We start from the raw sequence: 12,468 nt of genomic DNA on the forward strand, positions 1-12,468 counted from the left end.
TGTATAGGTTTTGCAAACACTGACAGACCTCTTCCAGCTGGCAAATATCCACGAGTATGCACATACCCAGTGGCTGGGCTATGGACCCCCCCCCCCACACACACACACACACACAGCCACACCCCCCTTCACCTACTTTAAGCGCTATGTGATTCTCCCTGCACACCACAATTAATGAAGTTATAGTGTTGCCAAGAGTCTGTGATATAAACACACATTAATAGTTAATCTTACATACATCGAGCACATAATTACGAAGACATCACATGCATAGAAGTCCCTGGATTTAATACCGGCTTGCACAGAGCCACACTGAGCAGCATGCATCCTAAAAGCCAAAAATTAAAGAAATAGAAGCATTAAGTGATTCCATGTGGAGACACATAAAAGCAAACTCTATAAGATCAATTAAACACATTACCCAACACTCCTTTTGACACCAGAGTGTTTGCATATATTTTCAAAGACAAGTGATTCAACAGCCTGTGCTGCCAGCCACATTTCCAGCACATGTGATCTTTTTAATTACTTGCATATCAAAAGAACACAATATTTTAAAATAATCTAGTTTGGAAAGAGTTATTGCGAACTTGTTGACACTCTAGCCTCAAATTTAGCTTTAAATCTGCTTCTCACAAATCCAATCTGCTTTGATTTGACCACATGCATTTATTCTCGAAAGGCACCAGCAGCTTCTATTTATATCGTGTTTGCAAAGACAATTTCTAGAACTTGCTGAACAGTAATCTGTAATGCAAAGGTGAATGCAGAAAGGGGTGAAAAGGGGGTTATTTAAGACGAAGTGACACTGAAGGTAGGGATAAAAGACTGCAAAGAAGGGTGGGTAGAGGCAGGAAGACAGGAGAGCAGAGTAAGGAAATTATCAAATATTTTCAGGCAGACAGAGCACAGCGAGGGAAGTGAGTAATACAGAAAAACTGAAAAGGTGTAAGAGTCAGGTTGCGATTCCAATAACAACACCTGTTGTTTAAGCTCTATATTTTATCCAATCTCATGCCTGCTGTTTTTCAAAGGAAAGCTGCTCAAGAATCAGCATCTTACTGATCCCTGCTCACACAGTGTGCCCATTCAGACCTCCTAATCACCAAAAGGATGATGGCTGGAGTGAGGGCTGGAGGGAGTATGGGGGGGGGCACGAAGGGTTAGCAGCTTTGTATGGAGGTGAGGTGAGTATAAGTAGACCTGAGTTGGCAGGAAGGGGGGAAGACTTAGGAGCCAGATTTGTGGTTCCATGGAGGAGAAGGGGGCTTGGAAGGGAGTGATGGGTGTGCATGATGTGATACAAAGCCTCCTTTCTGCTCTGCCTCACACACTCCATACTTGCTTTTGGCACTGAGCACTGGAAGAATTGGAACCTACAGTAGCGACTGATGCCAATGACAGACTACACCAAACAGACAACCCACACACACACCACAGTTAAAAAGCAATTTACATCACACTAAAAAGTAAGTACACGTAGCCATTTGCATAAATTTAGAAGGAAAATATTTGTAAGAACATGAGCAAAAGGACCTCTCAAATATACATTTACAGTGCAATCACTGGACTTCAAACCAAAGTCCCTTATTAAATCGAAGTCTTCTGCTTGCTTACAGTCTTGGTTTATTAACATTTGCAAATATTTACTCAAAAGCATGCTCATGCATGCGCACGCACACGCACACACACACACGCATACACAGCTGGGTGTCAATGAAGTGCTCCATTCAGGAGGAATGTGTTTTGGCTCAGAGATGACGGTGTATCTTGTATCACAAGAAAGTAAAGGCTGTTAGCTTTAGCAAAACTATCACTGAAGCAGGCAGGTCTGGTGTAATTTAGGCTAACTAAATAAGCTCACAGCAGTACCATCTTAGTCAAGACACAAGTGTCAATGCAGAGGAGAGCATCTCATATAAAAACCAAATAAAAATGAAAAGCACAAGAAATTAAATGGAATAGGAAAATGTATATGTGACAGATTGTTTATCAAAAAAAATGTAAATGTCCTATCGAGGTACAATATGTGTCAGGGAGTTCTTGTCAAAGGGGTTCTAAATATTGTACATGTTGCTCATGTTAAACAACTAAAGGAAACACCACAAAACCTCATAACCATACAAGATTAAAAATATCACTAATATAATGAATAATGGGCTTAAACTATTATGGAAGCAAAATGATAAAAGATAAAACCATGTGTCAAAACCTATTCATGTTTTTTCAAATGGTTAACCACATCAGTATTTCAAGCAGTTCAAATTAAGAGATCTGTCACTTCATCAATGTTCATATCCATCTTTTATTGCTCAGAAAATATAATACAAAATAATTAAACTTCCCATCCTTATTGAATTAGACACCCTTCTGTTCCAGAGCTTAAAGATATCTTAAATAATGACAAAAGAAGTGACGTTTGAGGCCAAAACATGTTTTGTAGGCTCGCTTACCTTCAGCTTTAACCAACTTCAGTTCATCTTGAACCTAAGTGGACATCTGTGCGAGACTTGTGAACTGTTGCATTCATGAGAAAGGGATCAACGGACAAACCAAAAATACGATACCTCTGGGCACAGCTGCGATTGGTGTGGAGGGACAATCAAGTACAGCTCAAGCCTGTAACTGCAGAATACAGCTGAACCCTGTTAATTCTTGTTTTATTGTTTCACCAAAGTCAAAACTGTTCTTTGCTATGAATACAAATTCATCATCAGGGTAGAGAATGATATGACATACTAAGATACTACCTTATCGTCCAAGTGCTGTATAGAGAGCTCAATTGCTATCACTTTGACCTTTGGCCCTCACATTTAGAAAGTATCAATTCAGAAATATAAGCAGTCAACTTCTGGGGAAAATGATTAAAAGGGTAAATGTCCAACTGATCAAAGGCCACCCAGGTCATTTAAACAGATCTTTCTGAGCAAAGAAAACAAAGCACTAACTACTGCATTGATCGCCACTGAGAGATTACTGCTCAAGCTCTCTTGATTATTTGATTGGAGTTCAGAAGAGGGGCCACAGCCAACAGATATTTCAGGTCTGTGGAGGCTTGAATCTGCAAAGTTATCTGAAGCATGGTAACAGCTATATTTAGTTTCGGGGAGCGTGTGAGAGGTCGTACATGAGTCAAGCAAGAAACTCCCACCTGACCTACCATGTAAGCTCATAGTCAAGCAAGTTAGAGGTTTGGCTACCTTTGCAATAAACAAGTTGGGGTCAAAGTGGCCGTTTCTTTCCAAAAAAGACCTTCAATAACTATACTTAACAGTACAATTTGTCTTGTCCTTCAGATTTAATAGTAAAAGCACAATATCTTCAGGGACCAAAAGGAAAATACTCAAAACAAATAGGAACCAGCATTTCTCCATTATTTAGTAACACAGATAATACAACTCTGACAACATGAAAAAACAGGTATGTAATCATATTATTTATTGTGTATTTGATGCAGATTATAAATTGGTTTTATAAAATATATGATATAATTTACATTCCTTTTGTCAGGCTTAGATATTTTATGAGATTATCAGTTAAAGTCTGGACCCATTAGCTTTTTGGTATTTTGGGTCCATGCATAAAATGATTTAATTCAAGAGGAGTGGGGTTAATTGCTTAGCATGCAAACTCCAGTTCCAGAGGCCTCCGTAACATTATACATATTTCATGTTAAGACTGTTCTTTCCCAAAAGCAATAAAATGAACAGCTGACTGGGCTTTGCTCTTCAGCAGATGACCATCTCAACACACTTATTCCCTATGCTTTTATGTAAGTTTCATTTTAAACAGGTCAATGATATAGTGGAATATCAGTGCAGTGTTCTAATTCCATAGTAATAACAACAGCCGTGAATGGAAAGAGGAATTTCTACAATATTTCATTAGATTAAAAAGCATTAAGCGAAGGACTGTCCAGACTTGCTAAGGGAATTATAACTGTTCATGGTCATCAGCGACTCACATAAGGCCACATGTATGGAAACTATTCAGGCAGTCATTTTTACAGAGTTTCTTCAACTTAGTTAAATGGAATAATGTCCTTCTGGACACTGAACTTTGACACAGCCATCAGTTAGTCTGTTTGGTATATAAAAGTATCATGCTGGGACTGATTGAATCACTACATGACTGTTGGAGAGAAATTGATAAAACATAAGTGTCTCCGTGTGACTGAAAAAGAACCTATTAAATAATGCCACAGTGACATTTATTCCAGCAAAACAACAGGACATTGTCATTACATAGAACGATTGTGACATCACAACAGTGTTTGTAGGAGGCTAATTTTCAATTTGCTCTTCATATATTATGCCTCCTATCTAAAACCTGTCTTATTTCTCACTCTACTTTAACCATTAGGTGATACTATACATGGTTCTGCATAGTTCTTTGCATTCACCTACATCAAAATGTGCACTGTAATGCCAAATTACATATCATATCAAGAAATCTCTCTGTAATTGTACAGTTGGATAATACCAGGTCAAACTGCATAGAAACTTGTGTGTGTTGATCAATATTTAGTCCCACTTACGGCTCCTGCTGGGTGACTCTGACCCAGGAAGTCAATACATACACAGACAGCAATGTATTTCAACAAACAATGGATAATATACATAATGAAATGCTCAGCAAAGCCATCTTTCATTACAATATAAAAATTCAACTTCAAAAGAATTCTAATGTCTATATAACTGGTCATGCCATGACACATTGCAAGAAATCTGATCAAAAAGACTTGATTACATCAAGTTTTCATATGGAGCAGGAAGCAGAAAAATTGGGAAAAAAATAAAAAATAAAGGTGAGGAAGGAGGCCAATAGGATGGGAGGTATGTAGAGGAAGACTGTGCAAAAATAAAGACAAAAAAAGATCACCGTATCCGGTTTGCTGGTGACAGGAAATGGTGTGTATATGTCTATTGATGGCAGTAAGTTCAGTGACATCATGTTGTTGCTCCCAGTGGGAAACAATAATTGAACAAAACCATTTCCTGTTTCCCATAATCTGTTTGTCCTTTGAGGGGGATCCTGCAACCTAAAACTTCATAAAAGTGGCTAATAAAGAACTGTGAAGGCCTTCTAGATCAAAAAAGGGGGATAAGAAGAATGAACAGACCACTAAAGCAAAGAATGCAGTCATTCCTGTTGTAACAGACCTGTTAAAACCTGAAGAGCACAAGTATTTCTTGTACTGAGCATGAAGAGAACATAATATCAGTGAGCTCTCCTACTGACACACTAATTATAAATGCCTAAGGAATGCAAAAACCTTAATTCATGTCATACCTTACTGTTTTTTTAAATTTTACTTTGCAAATAGCAGACACTTGTCTTCTGTGATGAAAAGCATTAAAAAACAAAGCACTGTGCATGTTTGGAGAATATCATGGGTGTAAATGGAATGGGAATGGCATTCAGGTACATGTCAAGGCAGGGGAAGTCCAAAGATGGAAAAGAGAGTTCATACTGAAATAAGTGTATGTAAAGATCATCGAACAGGAGGCTTAGAAGAGACCCTGCAGGATAAAAAAAAAAAGCCAAATATGTTTTTCTGGAATTACTGTTAGACTGTGGGTCGTTCAGCTCAGCCACATACAAAGAATCCCTTTCTCATAAACCCACCCAGGCAGCAAAGACATGATGGGAGGGAAAGCAAGCAGGCGCGTGAATGAGATAAAATGCTCATTTGAGTTGAGGAATAGCATGACTTCAGAAAAAAAAGTAAATATCTTTTGCCTCCTAACACTGCTCTGTATCGGAATCTGACATGTCAACTTGTTTGTCAGAAGAGAGAAGTGAAGAACATTTTCCCACAGGGTTGACTCAGTGGTTCACGTTCCCATCTTTGCAATTGCAATTACAATAAACAAACAAAAGCATTGACAAAATGCTTTAGTAAACATTTTCAGGCAAAAACAGCTGGAGTATACATTGCAACACAACACCCTCGATTTGCTAGTCAGACAAAGTGCCACGTTTATGTCCGTACAAAATAAATGTCTCCATCAAAGGAGTCTTTGTATTAGGTTATAATAACTTGATTACTGCCTGATCAACTGGTGGTTCAAAGACCTTGTAATTGGTGTGTGGCTGCAGTGCATTTCCAACTATATTTGCTTAAAAAAAAATTGCAGAATATCACTTTCACATTATCATATAGACTCAAAAAGATATGAAGTATGAAATTTGAAAACAAGGAATTCGGAAACATTCCTAAATACCCTCAATAAAATACTTATTCAATAATATAAAGCCAAACTGCTTTTCCAACTTCTGAACATTTTTAATGGATATAGACCCATTTAGATTATGGAGCCAGAAAATTAAATTTAGCTGATGCTTCCTCTGAAATCAATCTGACAGAGTCTCAACTAGATTAAGGGAGAGAACAGAAGTTTTCTTGGTCTGTTGCTTATAAAGTTGGAGAACAGTGATTTGCAGCCGTGGAGCTGATGTGTTGCGTTCAGGGACATTGTTGTCATGTGTCGGAAAACGTCATCTCCCCCTCTGTCGGAACACAATAACCCCTCACGACTCACCACCACCCACACCCACCAGACACATGAACACGTGTGGACAGACACTCCCACAGGGACTTATGAGGCCCATATGTGCAGCTGTGGACTGCGCGTGAACCCCAGTCTCCCAGAGGAGAGACATAGCGGGAGCGATGGATGGCATGTGGGGTTGTTTTCGGTTTGCTGTCGTTAAAAGATTCGCCATCTGCGGAGGGCAAAGACCCCGCCAGTATCAAGGCTCACTGGGATGTCCCGCACATGAGAGTCTTCAACACAAGCCCTCTGTAAACTCAACAAACACGGAGCCACAGCTGCAGGCTCAGTCAGAAAACAAAGTGATGTACTGTGTACTGTGCTCAGAGTAGTCGAGTCTGAATATAGATTTCTATTAGTGAACCCGCTTAAGGCCGAATGCTCATTAGATAAAAGGGAAAAGTAAACCACCTGACTGGACGTGTATTAGTTGACTGCATTGCAACTGGAGACAATACCGTGGGTCAAAAAAAAAAACAAAGCTTACCTGTAAACTGAGAGCGATCTGACGAATATACATCATATTGAGGTCCTGTAAGATCCACAGTTTTTCTTCCATGTTTGTGAATTTGTCAAGTGGCATCCTTGAGTGAAAAATCCACGCGTGACCACTCCGAAAAGTTAACGACTGGATTACGAGCAGCTACCTTGCAGGTTCCGAAGAGATAAAGTTCATTGTGACTGCGTTCCCCGCAATGGACGCGTACAAGAATGCGTAAAAGTTCCTTTCCTGGGCCAAAATAGCACCAATCGCCGCGAGGTAAGCCGGTGAAGGTTGCGGGGATGAAAACACCGACTGAGCCGGAGAAACCCTGTCCATTGACCCCCACCCTGTCCGTCGTATTCTTCTTCTTCCCTTCCTTCGGGCAACAAAGATCTTCTCAGACACCCACAGTCAACACCCAGCGGCAGCGGGGAAAGAATGGGCCCTTTTAAAATGCAGTTCTTTTCTTCTTTTTTTTTTTTGCTTTTTTTTTGTCACTGCGCCCGACTGTGAATGCCGTTTGTCCTCCGTATGACAAGAGACCTCCTACCGCAAAAGGGCATCGCCTCTGCGGGAGCGGAGTGTACAACCGGTCCACTGTGCGCGCCGAGGCGCCCCGACTCCGCACTCGGTGGTGAACTTAAACACGAAGGGAAGGGGAGAGAGGAGCAACAGCAGAAAACTCCACGCCCCTTTTAGATAAACAAATAACGAATACCGCACTACTCCATAAAGACAGTTCTCTTGGCAAGCTTTTATCTGACTAATAAATTGCGGAGTAGGATCAGGCGTGGCAGATGGTTAAAGATGCGCTGCCATGGGGGACTTTAAGTTGATCCTGTTTACATTTTTGATATTCAACAATTGGCGTTTTCAAGTTTGTTTTCCCGTACAATGTCTGCTTTTAAATACATGGCGTCGCATTATTCAATCAAACAGTCGTATTGTTTTGTTTGGTTTCAAATAAACAAAAGATTCAATTGAATGCTGGTGCTCCTGTAGGATCTTTGTTGTGGAAGGGTCTGAACCTCTTGGTCCAATTAACTACATATTTCATGTGACATGAAATTAGGGTTGAAGAAATGTTTAAATTTTTCATAAATCCTTTGCAATATTAATTTGGACCTCTACATGTGATTTTTTTAGTTTACAAACCAATGTTGCCCAGACAGATTTCCACAGAAGTCCACAGTCCAAATAGGACACTAGTGTTGGTAATCATAAGCAGATAAATGTGTCTGTGTCCAAGAAAAGACTATTCTCATTTTATCACCTTTCAGATTGTCTTATTTTTTTTCTTCTTTTTCTTTTGGGTGGATTCCATCTGTCCGCAAAACCAAAAAACTCCTAAACTCTACACCATGTGATTTTCAGCTTTAGCTCCCCATATGTCCCGGGGGAAAACTGATTTACAGCTGTTGTCACCTCACAACACACACAAAACTTGGAATCACAAGGAACTAATATTTCACCCCTGCCTTTTTTGTACCCGAGACTGATAGAAATGGTGTTTGTTTATTCCCTCTTGTGATGTGAGGCCAGGCATGCATATAAGCAAATCCCTCAACAGGAAGAGCATTAATTGAAATACCCCCAACCCCAAATACCTAAGCACTGGAGTGGACAAAAGTATCTCAGCGGGTTACTGACTAATTTCAAGAGCTCATCAGCAGGACTGGGATTTCTTAAAGGAAAGTTGAATGGGGGAAAAGTCATAAATGACGTGTGACCACACTCCTCCTTGCTCAATGTCCATATGGCACTCCATCACACTGTAACACACCCGCTATCTGTCTTTTACAGAGGCAAACAGTGAAAACAAAGCTGCTGTAAAAGCCCTCTCACCTCCAAGGAGCATAGCCAGGGGCGCCAGTAGAAAGCTGGGTCACTTCCCCGAGAAATGTCTCCACCCTCAGAGTTTAAATACCCCGACTAATCTGTCACAGACACTGACGTACACACAGTAGAAAGGAGATTTATTGTTCATGAGGTATAAGAAATGATTGAGGTGAATGCGCAGAGGGAGAGGGAGTTATGGATGCTCTGTAAGTCATTCTTAGACTTAAGTGCACGTCTAAGCAGTGGAATGAAAATTTGCAATGTGTAGCCAAATTTCTGTGAAAGTTTATCTGGCATGGTGCCAGGCTAGGGGAAAAAAATATTCACTTAACATGACCTCAAACACCTTGTACAGGGTACTAAATTCTACTGAAATGGGTGCAACTCATAGAAAGGGAATTTCAAGCCTGACCAAGAAGCTGGAGAGAATTTTTTTCCCTCAATGTTCTCTCTCACCATTATTCTTTATCATGTCTTTATTCGCTATGAAAAAACATTACCAGATCATTTAAAAAGAACTTGCGGCAGACAGTCTCTTGGTAAACACTGTCTGACAAAAACAAGTTCACAGAGACAAAATCAAACACAGCGCAGCTACTCGCTCAATGACATAGTATGTTTGGCAGGCAGGTTACTGACTAGCTCAGATAGAGAGCATTGCAGCTTCTTGGCTGGAGGCCACAGATGAGGAAAACTCAGGTATTCAAAGGCAGTAGCGAAGGTAGCAGTAGTGGTTAGTGAAGAGAGCAGAATAAGTGCTTCTGGCATGATTATTAGAACATATCAAAAACCACTCTCATCAAGAGGAGTGATTAGTAAACAGAAAAAAAATATATAAAAAGATTATGAAATTAATTGACATAGTCTGAAATACACATAATCTGTCCTACGTATGAAAAGGCTCTCTAATTTCTAAACAATACCCTGTGTGTTTCTTGTTTCAGACCGGATACATGGAGGAATATGGAAAACTTCCTGTCCACACACCTTATCAGCCACAGGAAACATGTTGAGTTTTGATTCAAAGGACACTCCATTAGCTGCATGACCGACAAACACGTTTGTAGGCAATTGTTTGAAGTTCATATTTAGGTGAAGCAGAGCTCAAGCAGTAGAGGGGCATCTATTTGTATAGCGGGTCACAAGTTTGATTAATACTTAGCTCATATATGTTGTCATATATTGAGAGGTCTTGATAATTACTATCCATTATGTGTGAGTAGGTGCATGGGAGAGTTTATACATTTGCTTTGCTTGGTCATTGAACCAGAAAGTATGCTACAATAATCCAACCCTATGTCATTACATCTCAGCGAGACAGTTTTAACCCATTGGGATTTTTTTTTTAAGTGAGCAAGTCAGAAACACAAATAGATTGCAGCCACACAGTCAGCAATAACAAAAAAAAAAGAAAATCAGTAAAAAGATATAAAGTGATATCTTGTACAAAAGTCTGAGAGTTAAGCCAGGTTTTCTGTATTTCAGTGAGAAATCAACAGTGTATGAACCTGGAATGGTGGTAATATTACTTAAGTTAAGTGTGAGTGCTGCGTTGTAACAAAAGTCATCGCTAAAACTATACACTACTGGATTTCACATTAAGCGCCACCTCTTGGCAGTCCGTTTTGCATCCAAGTCAGTTTTGTTTGAGATTTACACATTATCTGAATTTAATAACAAAACAACACTCAACAAAAGAATGTCAAAACACACAAAAGTCACACATACTCACATTGTATACTTAAGATTGTATCTGGTCCCACTCATTAGAAAGCAATGTATAAAAAGTAATTTTCAGCCTGTTGATCTGTCTCCTTTCGTGGTTGGTATTTCCTTTCAAAAATATTCATTCCGCGAATGAACTTGTTTTAGAAAAATCTCAGCAATTAAGTTAAGAGAGTCACGGTTCATGCAATATTTCAACAATGGTTTCTCAACCATGCACATGCTTGAGCCGCATAATACATTGTTTCATTATCAATACAACAGGGCACTCATGGGAAATGGTTGCAAGGCGAACAGCACCATGTTAAGACGAGTTGGTTTATAAAAAAAAAAAAAAACACCACTCTATACCACTGGACTACTATCCACCTGCTCCTTAAAACAATGGAAGTTACGAGATTAAAATCGTCCCTGACCAATTAACAAGATCACATATAATGAAATGCGTGCCAGCACAGTAGCATAGTGGTTAGCACCTCCACATCACAGCACAAAGAGTCCTACTTGAAGTCCAACAGAGGTCTTTCTGAGTGTGATTTGCTCCAACAGTCCAAAACATCCTGCTGGTTCAACTCGAGACCAATAAATTCCCCAGATGAGTGACTAGGTAGTTCTTTGTATGTATATGTGGCCCTGTGATCAACTGGTGACTGGTCCAGGATGAAGTCCGCCTCTTATCCTTTGACAGCTTGAGTAGGCTCCAGCACCACTGTATGCAGGCTAAGCCATATGGATAATCAATGGATCAATGAAATGCACTTATAATAAAAATGTTCAACAGACTGGAAAGGATTGTTTTTTAAAGGCGAATATTTGAAACCTGTAACTTGAAGAGTCAATTTTTCCCTCCAATGTCATGCAGCTCTTGCTCACTACCATCATAGCTTCATTCAGTTTTTCATAGTCATTATACTATTTCCCTAACTTAGCCGTGGAGATTGTCTCTCTCAACACTAAAGCTATAAGTACTTTTTGGCACAGAAAACCCCAATAGTACATTCTGTAAAGTAATAAAGTATGCCAGAAAAAAACAGTGATCCTAAAACTGCTGTCTGTGGGTCTAAAACAACCAAAAACACTCCTGTGAGTCCTTTCTTTCTCTGCAACTTTCTTCAAAGAAGGGAATGTAGGCCTTGCATCCAAACAAATTGTAACTATCTTTTATGGTGCATTTTGATGGTGTAGTACCAGGCCTTGCCCTGGGGGGCTCCCTTCTTGGTTGAAAAATCTGCTATGACAACATATACAAAACAAAACAAGGAAACGGTTTTGTAGATTAAAATGTGTATTTAAATATTATATTTTAGAATTTGAAATGTTAAAACAGTCAAGAAAATAAAACAGAAACGCATTAACATCCATTTGATTCTTGACTGGTAAGAAATAAAATACATTCATATTTAATCAGAAAGTCAAATACCTGTATGTCACTTCACAGCTGTGAAACACAACTTCCCCAAAGTCTGATCTTCAAAATTGCAGACTCTAAGCCAGAAATAAAAGCTATGCATGTGTGACTTGATGTAGCGACATAACATAGCAGGGAAATACAAGAAGGGCTGGGCCCCAAACCACAACAGAGGTCCCTGCCTGTAATCGAGACCTAATCTGAACAACTCCTCCCACACCCTAACACCCACTCATTCGACTGAGACATATTCAAAAACAGTAACCCACACTTACATACACAAATACACACCAAAGCATAAACAGAGATGGACAGACTGTGAATCATGTGGAGGGAAATTGTCTTCAAAGACACAAGAATGTAGATTGCAAGATCTGCATTCTGCATTACTACCAGGCTCTTTGCATTGCTGGAGAGGGCAAATTTAGAGGGCAAAAGTGAATCCTTCACAGTAT

The 12,468-nt window shown here is 39.6% G+C and overlaps 1 protein-coding gene across 2 annotated transcripts in view; it reads right to left on the reverse strand.

Annotated features, from left to right (window-relative positions):
- Positions 1–12,468, reverse strand: part of rtkna (rhotekin a) — a 61,502-nt gene that overhangs the window by 34,186 nt on the left and 14,848 nt on the right. Inside the window, exon 1 of one of the 2 annotated variants that reach the window (XM_086174251.1) lies at positions 7,045–8,162. The exons of the other annotated variant lie outside the window; for it this stretch is intronic. Within the exon in view, the coding sequence (XP_086030377.1) occupies positions 7,045–7,140 (96 nt within the window). The 5' untranslated portion in view covers positions 7,141–8,162. Of the gene's footprint in view, positions 1–7,044; positions 8,163–12,468 lie in introns of those variants that run through there. 2 annotated transcript variants of the gene reach the window in all.

The sequence above is a fragment of the Fistularia commersonii genome, chromosome 26, assembly GCF_037954325.1.
Source record: "Fistularia commersonii isolate RoL2024-O1a breed Wild chromosome 26, RoL_Fcom_v1.0, whole genome shotgun sequence".
NCBI classification, from domain to species: domain Eukaryota; kingdom Metazoa; phylum Chordata; class Actinopteri; order Syngnathiformes; family Fistulariidae; genus Fistularia; species Fistularia commersonii.